The 18516-nt window shown below is 41.6% G+C and overlaps 1 protein-coding gene across 2 annotated transcripts in view; it reads right to left on the bottom strand.

The window, feature by feature from the left end:
- Positions 1–17706, bottom strand: part of LOC137325277 (fizzy-related protein homolog) — a 52509-nt gene extending 34803 nt beyond the window's left edge. Inside the window, exons 1-2 of one of the 2 annotated variants that reach the window (XM_067990177.1) lie at positions 17584–17706; positions 7643–7837 (exon numbers count right to left, since the gene is read on the bottom strand). In XM_067990177.1, the coding sequence (XP_067846278.1) occupies positions 7643–7717 (75 nt within the window). In that variant the 5' untranslated portion in view covers positions 7718–7837; positions 17584–17706. Of the gene's footprint in view, positions 1–7642; positions 7838–17317; positions 17463–17583 lie in introns of those variants that run through there. The other variant, XM_067990176.1, reaches the window with a different exon arrangement.
- Positions 17707–18516: the final 810 nt, after the last annotated feature.

Below are 18516 nucleotides of genomic sequence, written 5' to 3'. Positions count from 1 at the left end.
ACAAGTTGAGGTCACTTTTCCTCTGCTCTTTTGTTTGACATCTCCTTGCAGTGCACCAGCCTTTCCTTCAGACTCCTTCCGATATCACAGCCGATTTCGGGAATTTATACTGGGTATGGTAGCATAGTGGTTATGTCACTGGACTAATAATCCGGAGACATGAGTTCAAATCCCGCCACGTTGGGGAATTTAAATTCAATTAATTAAATAAAATCTGGAATTAAAAAAAACTAGTATCAGTAATGGTGACCATGAAACTACCAGGTTGTCGTAAAAACCCATCTGGTTCACTAATGTCCTTTAGGGAAGGAAACCTGCCGGCCTTACCTGGTCTGGCCTATATGTGGCTCCAGACCCACTGCAACGTGATTGATTCTTAATCGCCCTGTGAAATGGCCTAGCAAGCCACTCAGTTGTACAATCTCACTACAGAAAGTCACAATAAGAATAAAACCGGATGGACCACCCAGCATTGGACCACTAGGCACTGGACACGACAAAGGCAAACCAAGCCATGCTCACAGAATCATACTTTTCAGCCAACATCCCAGACTCTTCCATCACCATCCCTGGGTATGTCCTGTCCCACCGGTAGGACAGACCCACCAGAGGTGGCGGTACAGTGATATACAGTCAGGAGGGAGTGGCCCTGGGAGTGCTCAACATTGACTCTGGACCCCATGAAATCTCATGGCATCAGGTCAAACATGGGCAAGGAAACCTCCTGCTGATTACCACTTACCGTCCTCCCTCAGCCGATGAATCAGTCCTCCTCCATGTTGAGCACCACTTGGAAGAAGCACTGAGGGTAGCAAGGGCACAGAATGTACTCTGGGTGGGGGACTTCAATGTCCATCACCAAGAGTGGCTCGGTAGCACCACTACTGACTGAGCTGGCCAAGTCCTGAAGGACACAGCTGTCAGACTGGGCTTGCGACAGGTGGTGAGCGAACCAACATCAGGGGAAAACCTACTTGACCTCATCCTCACCAATCTACCCGTCGCACATGCATCTGTCCATGACAGTATTGATAGGAGTGACCACCGCACAGTCCTTGTGGAGACGAAGTCCTGCCTTCACACTGAGGACGCCATCCAACGTGTTGTGTGGCACTACCACCATGCTAAATGGGATAGATTAAGAACAGGTCCAGCAGCACAAAACTGGGCATCCATGAGGCGCTGTGGGCCATCAGCAGCAGCAGAAATGTATTCCACCACAATCTGTAACCTCATGACCTGGCATATTCCTCACTCTACCATTACCAACAAGCCAGGGGATCAACCCTGGTTCAATGAAGAGTGTAGAAGAGCATGCCAGGAGCAGCACCAGGCGTACCGAAAAACGAGGTGCCAACCTGATGAAGCTACAACACAGGACTACATGCATGATAAACAGCAGAAGCAACATGCTATTTTTAAAAAAAATTTTTTATTCGTTCACGGGATGTGGGCGTCGCTGGCAAGGCCGGCATTTATTGCCCATCCCTAATTGCCCTCGAGAAGGTGGTGGTGAGCCGCCTTCTTGAACCGCTGCAGTCCGTGTGGTGACGGTTCTCCCACAGTGCTGTTAGGAAGGGAGTTCCAGGATTTTGACCCAGCGACAATGAAGGAACGGCGATATATTTCCAAGTCGGGATGGTGTGTGACTTGGAGGGGAACGTGCAGGTGGTGTTGTTCCCATGCGCCTGCTGCCCTTGTCCTTCTAGGTTGTAGAGGTCGCGGGTTTGGGAGGTGCTGTCGAAGAAGCCTTGGCGAGTTGCTGCAGTGCATCCTGTGGATGGTGCACACTGCAGCCACAGTGCGCCGGTGGTGAAGGGAGTGAATGTTTAGGGTGGTGGATGGGGTACCAATCAAGCGGGCTGCTTTATCTTGGATGGTGTCGAGCTTCTTGAGTGTTGTTGGAGCTGCACTCATCCAGGCAAGTGGAGAGTATTCCATCACACTCCTGACTTGTGCCTTGTAGATGGTGGAAAGGCTTTGGGGAGTCAGGAGGTGAGTCACTCGCCGCAGAATACCCAGCCTCTGACCTGCTCTTGTAGCCACAGTATTTATATGGCTGGTCCAGTTAAGTTTCTGGTCAATGGTGACCCCCAGGATGTTGATGGTTTGGGATGGTAGACAGAGCTAAGCTATTCCACAACCAACGGATCAGATCAAAGCTCTGCAGTCCTGCCACATCCAATCGTGAATGGTGGTGGTCAATTAAACAACGAACGGGAGGAGGGGGCTCTGTGAACATCCCCATCCTCAATGATGGCAGAGCCCAGCACATGAGTGCAAAAGACAAGGCTGAAGCGTTTGCAACCATCTTCAGCCAGAAATGCTGAGTGGATGATCCATCTCTGCCTTCTCCCGATATCCCTACAATCACAGAAGCCAGTCTTTAGCCAATTCGATTCACTCCACGTGATATTAAGAAACGGCTGAATGCACTGGATACAGCAAAGACTATGGGCCCCGACAACATCCCGGCTGTAGTGCTGAAGACTTGTGTTCCAGAACTAACTGCGCCTCTAACCAAGCTGTTCCAGTACAGCTGCAACACTGGCAATTAGCCAACAATGTGGAAAATTGCCCAGGTATGTCCTGTCCACAAAATGTGGAGATGCCGGTGATGGACTGGGGTTGACAATTGTAAACAATTTTACAACACCAAGTTATAGTCCAGCAATTTTATTTTAAATTCACAAGCTTTCGGAGGCTTCCTCCTTCCTCAGGTAAATGTTCAGGAGCTCCTCGAAGCCTACGCATTTATACATGTGGACTATAAATTGGTGTTGTAAAATTGTTTACAACTGTCCACAAAAAGCAGGACAAATCCAATCTGGCCAACTACCGCCCCATCAGTCTACTCTCAATCATCAGCAAAGTGATGGAAGGTGTCGTCGACAGTGCTATCAAGCGGCACTTACTCACCAATAACCTGCTCATCGATGCTCAGTTTGGGTTCCGCCAGGACCACTCGGCTCCAGACCTCATTACAGCTTTGGTCCAAACATGGACAAAAGAGCTGAATTTCAGAGGTGAGGTGAGAGTGACTGCCTTTGACATAAAGGCAGCATTTGACCGAGTGTGGCACCAAGGAGCCCTAGTAAAATTGAAGTCAATGGGAATCAGGAGGGAAACTCTCCAGTGGCTGGAGTCATACCTAGCGCAAAGGAAGATGGTAGTGGTTGTTGGAAGCCAATCATCTCAGCCCCAGGACATTGCTGCAGAGTTCCTCAGGGCAGTGTCCTAGGCCCAATCATCTTCAGCTGCTTCATCAATGACCTTCCCTCCATCATAATGTCAGAAATGGGGATGTTCGCTGATGATTGCACAGTGTTCAGTTCCATTCGCAACCCCTCAGATAATGAAGCAGTCCGTGCCCGCATGCAGCAAGACCTGGACAACATCCAAGCTTGGGCTCATAAGTGGCAAGTAGCAGTGTTATGCATGTGGGCAGGACAAATGCTCAACATACATACACCCTTCAGGGCAATGCGTTAAAGCAGGTGGAGAAAGAAAGAGATCTGGACGTTCTTGTGTATAGATCTCTAAAGGTTCATGTGCAATGCTGTGAAGTGATAGCTAGAGCAAATAGGGTGTTGGGGTCCATTGATAGGACAATTGACTATGAGACAAAGCATAATATTTTGTGCTTATACAAGACCTTGGTTAGGCCTCATTTGGAATACTGTGTTCAGTTTTGGTCTCCTCACATGGTGGGTGATATTGAGGCTTTGGAAAGGGTGCAGAAGAGGGCCACTAGATTAATTCCCAGCTTAAAGCATCTTAGTTATCAAGATAGGGTAAAAGATCTGGGACTGTACACTTTAGAGGAGCGTAGACTTAGGGGTGATCTGATTGAGGTTTATAATATGATGATAGGAATAAATTGTGTTCCAGTTGACAGTTTGTTCCAATTACATACTTTAGGGAGGACCAGGGGTCACAATTTTAAGTTGTACAAGGCCACAAGGTATCACAATTGTGTGGGACAGGCTGGATGGACCAGAGGGTCTTTTCCTGTCTGTCATTATTCCTGTATGTTTGTTCGTATGTTTGTAAACCTGCCTCATTCCGCTCTCCAGCATTGCTCCATCCAAAACAGGAACAGTGATCAATTCTCACAAAAATCACACAAGGAAGATGCTTTCAGAAACAATTCACAAAACAAGTCCAAATGTGATGATGAGAATAATATACAAAGACATGTAAAATCTCACAGCAAAATACAAACCTATTGCAAACTCTCCTACATTGACACTGATTTTTGGGAGACTGACAGAAAAAAAACCTAGTATTGAGACAAAAGATAAAAGCTCATAACTTCTCTCACCCTTCCTAGCTCAGCAGCATACAGGGATTATGCACCAGCTCACTTAAAGGACAGCGCTATCTGAAATTTTTCATTTGAAGTCAGATATTCCCATTCACATGGCATTTAGACATCAGCACATTGAGAAGGTTACATGTCGTCAATGCTGCTGCTCAGAGCAGTCAATCAAAATACCAAGATGGTGGCAGGAAATTAGGCTTGTATCTATTTTAAACTGGATTGTCCACAAAGGTTTTAGAATGGATGACTTTGGAAATGGAAACAAAAAAAAAATGTTTACATATTTGTATTTCCACCACCAGCCTCGATATTACCGTGGCAGCCAAGTTTGTTGCTGTTGTTAATGTACATGGAGACAGTTTCTATGGTAATAGCATGAGGAGTATTGAGCTATCAAACATTTTGCCACTTCACCTGTTCTTTTCTGTGGCTCAATGAAATAGTCTGACACAGCACTGACAGATCAATGTGTGTATCCATGACAGATACACACATTCAGATCAATATTACTCTGTAACAATCTGCAGTAATAGAACTGCACAAAATTGGAATTTCACATTTTTACTAATGAAAAGTAAAAATACCCTCAAAATTCCAAGCAAGTAGGCTGTGTGTAGGTGAGAAGGTGGGTATCAAGTTCAGGGATTTCTAAACAACCTTATGAAATTCTGCCTCTGCCTCAGTTTCTTATCATTTCTATAATCAGCTACATTTCACTTTTTGCATTTGCTCACTTGCTAATGGCTGTCAAGGACCGAATTGAAACAAGTTTTCACACTCTGGATCAAAATGGGGGGGGGGGGGGGTGGGGGGGGGGGGGGAGTGATGTTAAACATGCGACAGATGTGACCTGTCCCAGGATTGGGAGCAGGTGTTGTGGCTGAATGAGTGCGAGTGGAAATATTGACGCAGAGGCAGGAAGAGGAGGAGGGCAGTGTGTCACAGCAATCTGGTAAAGGCAAAAACAATAGTTTTAATAATAGTGGCTAGAATAATTATGCCCCAGGTAATAGTTTGTTATGCGAAGCAAATATCAATATCTCTATAATTCACAAATATATTGATCATAGTATGCATATAAGCTCTTTGCCAAAGAAAATAATTAAATATTTCAAGTATTGCTTTTTAAAAAAAATATTGACATCACAAAATTAGATTCCCAAATGAAAAACATATTGCTTTATCAAAATGTAATTGTTTAGTGTCTTAATTTTAATCCTATAGCAGTGCCTTATTGTTGGTGTCGTTAACAATACACTACAGCTGGCCTACTTTCTCACCCTCTGTACAATTAGCACATGGGGAAAAGACAATGTCCCACTGCTGAATCAAAGTAAACAGAAAGGAAGAAGTTATGATCATATAGCACCTGTGACATCCTAAGGACATCCCAAAGCACTTTACAAACTTACTTTTGAACTGTAGTCACTACTATTTTGTAAGGAAACGCAACAGCCAATTTGCATACAGAAAGGTCCTACTAAAAATAGATTAGATAAATGGCCAGTTAATCTGTTTTGGTGTTGGGCAAGAGAGAAATATTGCCCAAGACACCCGGAGAACTCTCCTGCTCATCTTCAAATAGTGTCAAGGGATCTTTTAGGCCCACCTGAGCAGGCAGCAAGGGTCTCGATTTAATGTCTCATCTGAAAGATAGCACCGCAGACAATGCAGCACTTCCTTAGTACTGTACTTAACTGCCAGCATAGATCAAGTGCTCAAGTCCTGGAGTGGAGGCACTTCCACCTCAAGAGATCAGAACTGGCTTTAAAACTCAAGATTTGTAATATTAGAGTATATCAATTTAAGAGTAATCAAAACCTTCATCACTGGAAAAATTCCAGGTGTGAGATTTTTGCTCATGAGCTGTATTCCCAAGACACTGACTCATGCCAAAAACTTAAATGTGGTTAAAAGCTGCCCCTGTAATGCAGCATATCTGATGGCCAAGTAGCATTAATGTATTTTCCCATCTCTCTCGGCCTTCTTCTCAATTTTCCTCCCTCATTCTCTCTTCTCAGCTCACCTGAGTCGGAGGTTCACAAACGTTTTCGCCTGCATTGTCTTGCTGGTGAGCGACAGAAAGCAGGAGAGCATTATGAAGACTGGGGTATCCCATCACCATAGGAGCAGTAAAAGTTTTCTATTAAAGCTATTTTAAGAGGGTTTTCACTACTGCTATGGATGCTGGGATATCCCCAACCATTTCAGCAAGAGACATTCTACCAGCACTATGCATTCACAAGCGAGACTACAATCTCATGCTCAAGGCTCCTGTCGGAAAGCTCATCATTGATTCAGAAGCTTTTCCCCCCCCCCAACTCGAAAACTTTCCGTCCTCCTCTTCTGAAGGCATTTGCTCTCTGCTAGGGTACAGTTCCATGGGCACCAATTACCCTCGGGTACCTCACCCAAGTGGCCAATATTCATGTGAGATTTTACGAGTGTCAGCAAGGTATTTGACCTCAGTTGAACCCAATTCTGTCCTCACCCATCATATCACACATGTGCACATCCAGTAGGAGTTGATGGAAAGCAATCAAGATCAGGAGTCCTAGCTGATTTTCTGCTTCCTAACCCAGGAGCCCTGAGGCCAACTGCAATGGCTCTACTGCTACCCTAGCCTCGATCAGCTAACTAACTCAGCACAAACCACAGATCAAAACTGGGAGCATCCTGCTCTGTATGGCTCTGCTACTCACTGGATAAGTTCACTAAGGCATCCAAGGAGCATAGAAGTGCTTTCATTCATCAAAAACTCACCAATTTACAATAACTTAAAAAAAATTCCAGGAAGAATGCATTTCAGATCATTCTTTGAATATTATGGCAACACGCTCAGGTTGGTTACATGGTTCAGGTGGATGTAAGGATCCCATCCAGTCTTTGGGGATTGTTTAATTACAAAAAAAAAATGCATACAGTTCGCAATCGGGAGGGGAGCTATAAGCGTACATTCTACATTAGGGTCGTGGTATATCATGATATTTTAAGTGAAGAACCAGGATACTGGTTTTATCTTTTAAAACACAATTTTATAAAAGCAAATAGTACTAAATACCAAAAGTATGACATTTCTGTGAGAAACCCAGGTACATTTCAACCTTGCTGGGTACTGAATAAATAATAATAATAAATATAAATATAATATAAATCTCTACCCTGCTAATGATGTGCTGGAAACCTAAATTAACTTTCAAGCTATGAGCACATGGTACATTCTCTCCAGCAGTGAAATATGAAGCTTTATTTTCATGAGGCTAACTATAATTTATCATAACACACTGCTGACTAAGCTGATTCTCCATTTTCACTTACCGGGGAAAGCATATTTTCAGAGACATTTTGGAAATGTGTTTGTCGAAGAAGCCTCCGCTCATATTCTTGGTCCATAATTCTGTGGTATAGTTGTGACAGCGTGAATCGAGTAGAGAATCAGCAGCACCAGAGCAGATAATACTGTCACAGGATATGAACTCCCAGTCACCCTGCAGCCTTTCCTAACTTGCATTCCTGCAAAAAGAAAAGAAAACAACACAATTACACACCCAACTAATAAGATACTCACTTTCTCGATAAATATATATTGTTTTCGAAATGCAAACAGGATTTTCCACGTGCTGAGGTGGTCCAGTTTATAACTTGACTGAAATGAACATTGTACAAAATGCAGCAGACATACAAACTTGTACAACAAAGCCTCGCATTCACTTGACTTGGATGGGCAAAAAAAACAATGAAGTTATGGAGCAGTGTATAAAGCTTCATCACTGGCACTCTGCAAAGACTTTTTGGATTGATGCAGAATGCTGTGGTACTACCCTCAGGTTTTTTGTGTGAAAATGGAGATTTGAATTAAATGCTGTTGCAGTATTGTAAAGTAGACTGACTGCCTAGCAACATCTCTGGTGATGTTGTACAAGGTGGAGTCCAGCCACGAGTAGGTCAGTCACTGACCCTTAATATGCCTGAAAATGTTCCTCTTGCTAACCAGGTTTTCTTGGGTTCATTTGCTTCACTAGGGAGCTGAACAGCTATAAGGGAGTCATTTGATACAACAATGTTGTGCAGTAAAATTAGATAAAAGCATGCTCCTTCTCGTACTAGGCCCACTCATAAATCAGCCTGCTGGAGTGCAGTAATTCTTAGTAGCTGATTCTAGGAGATTATGATGCAATAGGCAGCTACAGGGCTCCTAAAGAGGCCTTTGCCATAAAAACGGCGGCTGCAACTATCAGTCCCTATGCCTATAGGCACATAAGCTATGCTTGTGGCTCCCATTATAAAATCAAACAGGTGGGATGGATGTCCAAAAATTCAAATGTTGGCAGGAGCATCATGTACCTGATCTGGCAATCATTGTTTCAGCAGTGCTCCCAGTGGAGCTGAATCTGAATCTTCGACAAGAAACACTCTTTCCCTCCCCCATTCCCAAAATGGGAATTGTTGTGCCGATGCATCTTTGAGCCTTTTTTTTATTTCAAGGAAAGAACAAACGTGTATTTATATCGTATCATTCACATCCTCAGGACATCCCAAAGCACTTTACAGCCAACGAATTACTTGCTAGTTGCACCGAGCAAGGTCCCACAAACAGCGAATGAGATTGATAACCAGTTAATCTGTTTCAGTGGTGTTGGTTGAGGGTTGAATGTTTGCCAGAAAACTTGGAGAACTCAAGCTCTTCTTTGAATAATACCATGGGAACTTTTACATCCACCTCAACAGGCAGGCTGGACTTTGGTTTAACATCCCATCAGAAGGACAGCACCTCCAGCAATGCAGCACCCCCTCAGTGCTGCACTGAAGCGTTAGCCTAGATTATGTGCTTAATAAGAACATAAGAAATAGGAGCAGGAGTAGACCATACGCCCCTTCGAGCCTGCTCTGCCATTCGCTAAGATCATGGCTGATCTTCAACCTCAACTCCACTTTCCTGCACGATCCCCATATCCCTTCATGCCCCTAGAGTCCAAAAATCTAATAAGAAATCAAGTCCTAGACAGGGTCTTGAACCCACAACCTTCTGACTCAGAAGCAAGAGTGCTACCACTGAGCCAAGCTGACACTTTCAGGCAGAATTAGCCATCTCCTTCTAAATTGGTGCTCTGAGCTTCAGGATCCAGTCTTTCACTAACTAGAGAGAAACGTTCCAACAAACTGGACGGTAAAAACATAGTTAAAAGGGGAGATCTGAATGTACTCAGGGAGCATCTGATATAGACCTGCTGCAACAGAAATGTGGCCAAGTAGCAGCTGGTAGTTTCAGTGTGGAGGAAGATGTGCTGGCAGATGCACATAGCATGTTGTGGCCAACGTTTGAATTTTATGACAATAGTTGTTTGTAAATGGATGTTGTAGCAATTCTTTGCAATAGAAAACACTAGCTTGAGGTAAGGCAGTTTAAAATCTTGCAGTTATGAGGTATGCACATGTCTCACATATTTTTAAGCCAGAAAATACCAGTTTCATAAATAAGCCACTGAAACTAAGCCAGCGATACTCAGTCCAAGTTTACTGTAAAGTGATACCACCTCCTACATAAAAATACAACGAAATTACAACATGCAAAGAGAGCTCTTGACTCAACCAATCCATGTTGGTGTTTATCCTCCATACAAATAGCAGTCCTAATCCTATGTGCCCACCATATTCCCATATCACTTTACCCCCATTCCTTCAATCACCTATCCAACCTATTCTTAAATGTTGACATGGTCTCTGCTTCAATCACTAACTCCAATAGTGCATTCTACAGCCTCATCACCCTGTGTAAAAAAGGTTTCTCTTGCCCTCTGTCCTAAATCTCTTGCACCGAATCTTGTATCTATGCTTACTTCATTCTAGGTTCCTCAGTTACTGGAAATGGTAGTTTCTATCTATTCTGTCCTTTCCCTACTTATCAAATTGCCCTTGAAAATCCTCTGTTCTAATGAAAACATCCCCAATTTTTCAAGTCTTTCTTCATCTATATCTTCGTGTATATGGACTTCCAAAAGGTGTTTGATAAAGTGCTGCATTATAGGCTTGTCAGCAAAATTGAAGCCCATGGAATAAAAGGCGCAGTGCAGCATGGATACGAAATTGGCTAAGTAACAGGAAACAGAGAGCAGTGGTGAATGGTTGTTTTTCGGACTAGAGGAAGATGTACAGCGGTGTTCCCCGGGGGTCGGTACTAGGAACATTGCTGTTCCTGATACATATTAATGACTTGGACTTGGGTGTACAGAGCACAATTTCAAAATTTGCAGATGACACAAAACTTGGAAGGATCGTGAACAGTGAGGAGGATAATAATAGACTTCAAGAGGACATGGACAGGCTGGTGGAACGGGTGGACAAGTGGCAGATGAAATTTAACGCAGAAAAGTGTGAAGTGATACATTTTGGTCGGAAGAACGAGGAGAGGCAATATAAACTAAAAGGTACAATTCTAAAAAGAGATGCAGGAACGGAGACATCTGGGGGTATATGTGCACAAATCGTTGAAGGTGGCAGGGCAGATTGAGAAAGTGGTTAAAAAAGCATACGGGATCCTGGGCTTTATAAATAGAGGGATAGAGTACAAAAGCAAGGAGGTTATGATGAACCTTTATAAAATACCGGTTCGGCCACAACTGGAGTATCGTGTCCAGTTCTGGGCACCGCACTTTAGGAAGGATGTGAAGGCCTTAGAGAGGTTGCAGAAGAGATTTACTAGAATGATTCCAGGGATGAGGGACTTCAGTTACGTGCATAGATTGGAGAAGCTGGGGTTGTTCTCCTTAGAGCAGAGAAGGTTAAGAGGAGATTTGATAGAGGTGTTGAAAATCATGAAGGATCTAGACAGAGTAGATAGAGAGAAACTGTTCCCATTGGCGGAAGGGTTAAGAACCAGAGGGCATAGATTTAAGGTGATTGGCAAAAGAACCAAAGGTGACATGAGGAAAAACTTTTTTATACAGCGAGTTGTTATGATCTGGAATGCAATGATGGGGTGGTCGAGGCAGATTCAATCATGCTTTCAAAAGGGAATTGGATAAGTACTTGAAGGGAAAATATTTGCAGGGCTACGGGGATAGGACGGGGGAGTGGGACTAGCTGGATTGCGGGCACGGATTTGATGGGCCCAATACAGCATTCTATGATTCTACGATATTTGTATCTCTTCAAACAAGGCAACACCCTAGTGAATCCGCGCTGTACCCACTCTATTGCCTCAACATCCTTCTGATAGTCTGGAGGCCAAAACTGCACTAAGTACTTCTACGGTGGTCTTACTAATGTTTTACATAGATTCACCGTTATATATTTACTTTTATAGTCTCTTCACACACCAGAGTATAAAGCTCAGCAGTACAATCATTGGTATGCTTAGTCTCTGGTTACTACTGGTTAGGGTCAGTACCATTCAGGAATGCAGTACTTTAAAGTATTTAATTCACTCTTGCAAATAATCTGTAATCATAAACGTAACATTTAATGCTTATTGCCCAGTTTAGAATTCAATCTCATCCTTCTCTTTCATTTCACCATCTTCCTTCTTGCAAAAATTGTCCTCGGTGAGTCAGGGGGCTGGGATAGTTTGGGCAGCAGTCTATTCTAGAATTACCATTGTCGGTCCCACCATTGCTCAGCAGAATTACTCAAGAGTGGGACTATGCCTCCTTGACAACTCTTTCTATCCCTTTTCCTCCACTACCCCCAGCAAGATACAGCAATTTGGGGAAAAAGAAAATTGACGAAACTCGCTTATAAAAGAAAGACAAATCTGGATGTCACTTGAAGTTGGGAGTGCAAACTCGGATCATCTCACTGTTCTGCTTCTGGAGTTACCAGGCTGTGAATAGCTTACAATCACGTGAAGTATTTAAGACTGCTTTCTAACATCTTTCTGTACTGAAAACCTGTTATAATGAAAACTCCCTTTAAAATGAAATGTTTCACAAGCCCCGGTGCAGTTAATCAGTCAGACTATTCTATAGAAACTTGGCCTTACAATAACATTTTAAAATGACCAGCATTATAAAATCAAATTCTGTTGCATCACAAAATAATTTCATCTTCTACTGTATCTGCTTGTTTGAGTGAATTTACTCTGTAGTCACAGAATCCTATCTCACTTAGTGCAGGATTGGCCCATATTTTTAAGTTAAAAATATTCTGTACATTTTATGCAATTTAAACCCTTAATCTTGACTAAGGAATAGTAAATTTTTAAAAACCCACTACATAACCTGTGCTAGGCACTGAGGCATCACGCTCGAGCATCTGTCCTGCAGAAGGTGAATGATGAGAAAATGGCAGTTCAAATCAGGAGGCTAGATACATAGAAAAATGATACAATGAATCAGGGAAATGAAATCTCATTATGGAATATATTTGACATTTTAGAGGTTGCCATCCTGGAACATTCCTTTAACTGGGACATGACCCCGTGCAAAAATCAAATTGCTGAATCCAATGAAAGGCCAAAAAATGTATTTAATTCAAATGAAAGAGCACACACGCTATTCCAAGAACTGGACTTCTGTGATAAAGGAATCCATTTAAATGGGAGGGGAAAAAAACATTGATTATGGACATTATAAAATCATGGTTAATTCCATTTAAGTACAAAGAAATATAAAATCCAATTCCATTTTCAACACTAGTATTAATTTGTAAAAAAAATTACTTTTTGCCCAGATTGTGCATTTCACCATGCTCATCCCTAGACTGCACAGGTTCACTGTGAACCTTGTACTCTGTGGCATTACTTGGATTAATTCTGTAAAGCACAGGCATTTAAATTGAAATGCAAGTGTCTTTTTGCATATTGCCTTCACATAGCAAAACCTCAGATAACCAAAATAAATTATGTCCAGCATCTTCAAATAGTTTGCGTACACTAAAATCATAAACCTAATCTGATGTACAAATTTCAAACATGCTCATATATTTAATTTGTTACTTGCTATAAAAGAAGCAGATCTAGCAAAGGGCAATGGTACAGCTATTCTCTTCTATGTAAGTGGCTTCTCAGTCCTGATCTATAAAACAAGATTCATAATGCAAATCAGTGTGGCCACAAAGGTAACATTCCACAGTCTCACTATATTGTTTCACATTTTCATAAGAACATTAAAAAATAGGAGCAGGAGTAGGCCATACAGCTCCTCGAGCCTGCTCCGCCATTCAATAGGATCCTGGTTGATCTTAGTCCTCAACTCCATTTTCCTGCCTTATCCCCATATCTCTTGATTCCCTTAGTGTCCAAAAATCTAATCAATCTCAATCTTGAATATACTCAACGACAGAGCATCCACAGCCCTCTGGGGTAGAGAATTCCAAAGATTCACAACCCTGAGTGAAGAAATGTTTCCTCTTGGTCCTAAATGGCTGACCCCTTATCTTAAGATTATGAACCTTAGTTCTAGACTCTCCATCCAATGGAAACAGTTTCTCAGCATCTACCCTGTCAAGCGCTCTCAGAATTTTATATATTTCAATGAGATCACCTCTCATTCTTCTAAACTCCAGAGAATATAGGCCCATTTTACTCAATCTCTCCTCATAGGACAACCCTCTCATCCCAGGAATCAATCTAGTGAACCTTTGTTGCACCCCCTCTAAGGGAAGTATATCCTTCCTTAGGTAAGGTAACCAAAACTGTACACAGTACTCCAGGTGTGGTCTGGCCAGAGCCCTATATAATTGCAGCAAGACTCTTATACTCCAAACCCCTTGCAATAAAGGCTAACATACCATTTGCTGTCCTAATTGCTTGCTGCACCTGCATGTTAACTTCCTGTGATTCGTGTACAAGGACACCCAAATCCCTCCCAATATCAACATTTCTTAGTCTCTCACCTTTTAAAAAATATAAATTTAGCAGTTATACACAAATTAAGAACATGAGAAAGGACCATTCAGGCCATCAAACCTGTTTCCTTCACAGCCCATGCACACTTTGGCATCTCATTGACTCTACCCACCCTAACACTGCTCAAATCTATTCAATTTCTGTGGATCCAAAATAATCCCAAACAAACCTTCAAGAAGATAAAGCATTGTGGAATTCCTCCCTGATTCCTTAAGGTAATCAAGAACAACTCCAGGATGTTATTCCAACTTTTAAATCCACACATACAACTTTGACCAACTACATTCCAAATCCCTACAACCTGAAGCTAGCTCTTGGTGCCACAAAATATTTCACCATCTTATAACCTTCAATCCCATTCTTAAACCGATATTTATCCAACTCTTCCTGAAAAAGTCTACAGATGGAGCAGTAAGTTATTAGATATATATTCTATGTCATTTCTCTGAGGGAAAAGATCTTTCTAATCTCTAGAATCACTTGAGGTTTGCTTTTTTTTTTACAGACACACATGTACTGTAATTCTGCAATCAGTCCAAGAGTTGAGCTTGGATGATCAATGCGATTGTTTTGTGCACTGGACCTTCAGCATAATATGGTGGGACACCACTCTGCACTCTTGCATCAGTACAGTACCCAGGCATTGCCACACAGGGAGAAAGGGGAAAATCCAAGAGAGTGTCACACTATGGCACTTATACATTTCTCAGAGGCTCATTTTAGAGTGGAACTGACAATGTTCCTAGGAGCAGGCCGTCCACCTGCTGCCCAGCCAGAGGTAGGCAAGGAGAAAATCACTAAATCATTAAAAAAAATAAAAATGAGGCTTTTTTTTTTAAAGAAAGAAAAAAGAGTGGGCACTGATAATTTTTCTCTGGCAATTTTCTCTCCTCCTCACATGATGCTGTTGACTCCTTAGTGCGGTATGATTCTAGGGTGCCCATGGCCCTTCAGTACCTCACCCAAGTGGCAATTATTCATGTAGTATTGTAGTATCCATGCGTATTGCCAAGCTATTCAACTGAGGGGCATAATATTCAATCCAATCATATGTTCACATGGACACTGACAGCAAAGGTAGCTAGATAGCAATCAGGAGTGGAACCTGCAACAATTTTCCTTTCCATAACCCAAGAGTGCTGAAGCCAAACGTAGTGCTCCTATTGCCATCCTAGCCAAATTCAGTTAACGCAGCAGAGTCTAGTAATTAAACCTGGATAAACTCACTGAGCATCAAGGGGTGAGGGTCACTTAAGGAGTAGTCTTTTCCAGTTCTAACTATTTCTACAGTTATTGTCAAGTTGACAAATAAACTTACAGCAATAGTTTACTGGGCTCATGTGCCACTATTGTGCAACTCTATTCTGTATGCACCAACCAGTCTCAATGAATCACTCAGCTGATAGTTACTCACTTTCTTTACAATCATTCTTTCACTGTATGTAGTCTCCCTTTCTAGTCTCTCCCTCTTTCATTCTCATCTCAGCTTAGTTTTCTTGGTTCTCATTTCACTGCATTTTTATTTTACTGAACTTCCTGATATGAATAGTGGGAGCCATAATCAAAGACAAAGGTTGCGATGACATGGCACTCTGATAAACCATATCAACTATCTCTCCTCCAAATAACATAGCGCACTTTAAAATTGGAAACATTTTTCAATTAGGATTTTCCCAACATTTAATATACATGAAAAATCTTACATCTATATGCACGCCCGGTCTACCTTTTCCATTCTAAATTCCTAATGTCTACATTTATAATGGAAATTACCTATGTAAACATGTCATGCTGTAATTACACCCTCCTGCTAGCGGTGCTATTTCAGCACCGCAACTGGCGGGAGGTTGGCGTTACAATGTGACAAGTTTACATAGGCAGTTTCCATTATAAATGTGGACGTAGGAATACAAAATAGAAAAATAAAAATTGTATAACTTTAAAATGGGGACTGAATTACAGTTGCACACCCTGGTTCAATTATCCCCACCTCACATGAGGACTACACTTGATTTTGACTCCCCATGTACAATGTCACCAGAGATGAACTAGTAAACAATAAAACTGAGACATCGCTGTCTGCGGAGCCCAAATGTGAGGTTTTCTTTATGCTTATAGACCATCTAGTTAAAATATCTTATAAGTTTACAACAATTCCTGACGCAAATGAAGCTTATGGGCTGGATTTACTATTAGCATATATTATAATCAATGAATAATTAATACTTTATTCAGTAGTACGTTACACAATGGTATAGTTACCTTAAGAGGCAGATACGAAATCTTAAAATGTCCTTGGTCAATATTTCAAAATTCAATTAAATACCCGCATAACAATAAAAAAGTGTCGAAATATAACATGACAGTGTCAAAGAAGGCAGACTGTATTGGAAATCCGGCCACAAAAGGAATTGGAAAGATCAATAAGTAGTAGCCAATGTCCAGAATTACAGCTGTAACCATTTTAGTCTCCATACTCCGGAACAACATTTTTAAAAATCCAAACGCTTGCACAAAACATGAATATTTCCTTCCCAGGTTCCACTAACCAAACACGAGCTGGTAAGCGACGTTTGTAATAAGCTCAACGCTCACACATGTACTTCTCTCAGTCTTCAACTAGCCGGTCCAAACCCTTTGAAAAAGTTCCCAGCACTCAAGAGAGGAGTTGTGCTACGACTATTAAATATATACAATCACATTTTTAAAATTGTAAACACACACACACACACACACAAATTCGAAAACAGATCCGGAAGACAAGTCTACCTCGTCAGAGAATAAAACGATTACAAGTCAAATATGTTGCGAGGTTTTAATTAAAGTTGCTTGAAAAATCACAAGAAAGTGCAATTGCCGACTACATGGTGGGACAAGGCCAGGCTGATAGCAACAAACCTGGTTACCAGGCAGTTGTGTCAATTTCACACCACAACAAAACCCAAAACATTCGAAAATGGAACACTTCGCCTCAAAGTGACTAATACGGAATCTCCGGGAACACAATGGGATCATTGTAACGAAATGTATCAACATTCAGCAGTGAAATGCCTCTCGATCACGTCTTTCGACTTTTGTTGCCAATAATGCCGACTACTATTAAGGCAGAGTTGTCATGAAAGAGTTTCGCTATATTTAGGTTTTATTACCTTATCATCGTACTGGTAAAATAATATGCTCCTTCGACACGGAATGCTTAAAATGATCAATCGCCGATAACCTCATTTAAAATGACAGAATAAAAACCTCCGAGTCCCATTCAGCCTGTTTATAAAGAATCTCTGCTCAATATGGCTCCGTGGCAAGAAAGTGCACAGCACTATGGGAATGGTTGCCATAAAAGGGAAGGCTACATTTCATCACAGACTGATAGTCTGTGGGCAAGAAATATTTTACAGTGTGTGTTTGCAATCACCTGTATTCCGGTTAGAAGAAACATTACCGTCTTAAATATACATCTTGTCTCAACGGGTATTTTCAGTGTCCCTGCTGGTAATGACGAGTAGTGGTTATTCGTGAATTCGGAGACAAGTGCAGCTAACCAAAAGCTCCAGAATCCAGATGAAATCCTGTAACGTCACCCAAACCCTGACGTTTGTGAATTTCCAACAAATAAAATAGTCGGAAAGCATGAATGCACTTAGCTAAACTTTCTGTGTTAACAGGTCATCATTGTCTTAAAATTGCGTTGGACATGTGTTTCAGGGGGAGGGGAGGAAGGAGAGCTATGTACCATCCTCGTTATGATGTCACACAGAAGTTGTGATGTGTTTTGATACATTATGTAAACAAACGAATAAGGAGTTGCCAAAACGTATTTTTTCTTGAAGATAATACCCCTTTACATAGCATGAATCCTAGTCAAGTTATTTATTTATAATTTAAAAAATAATTGCAGCTCACCTGTTGATGTATTTCTGTTTGTGGTTGTGATTACCTAAGTAAGTGATATGTCATTTTTTGGCATCAATAATATCATTAATACAACATTTTTGGGTGGATTTGGAGGGGGGATTCTATATCAATGGCATAAAGGGGAATATATCAATATATATCAATGATTTAGATGAGAGGACCGAGTGTAATATATCCAAGTTTGCTGACGATACAAAGCTAGATGGGAAAGTAAACTGTGAGGAGGATATAAAGTGGCTGTAATACTATTTGATGGGGTATTATCTTCAAGAAAATTAACAGGTTAAGTGAGTGGGCAAGAAGGTGGCCGATGGAGTATAATGTGGGGAAATGTGAAATTCTCCACTTTGGTAAGAAGAATAGAAAAGCAGAATATTTTTTAAAAGGTAAGAGACTAAGAAATATTGGTAGTCAGAGGGATTTGGGTGTCCTT

Source organism: Heptranchias perlo, chromosome 9 (genome assembly GCF_035084215.1).
Source record: "Heptranchias perlo isolate sHepPer1 chromosome 9, sHepPer1.hap1, whole genome shotgun sequence".
NCBI classification, from domain to species: Eukaryota; Metazoa; Chordata; class Chondrichthyes; order Hexanchiformes; family Hexanchidae; genus Heptranchias; species Heptranchias perlo.
This window is presented reverse-complemented; position numbering and strand designations above follow the sequence as displayed.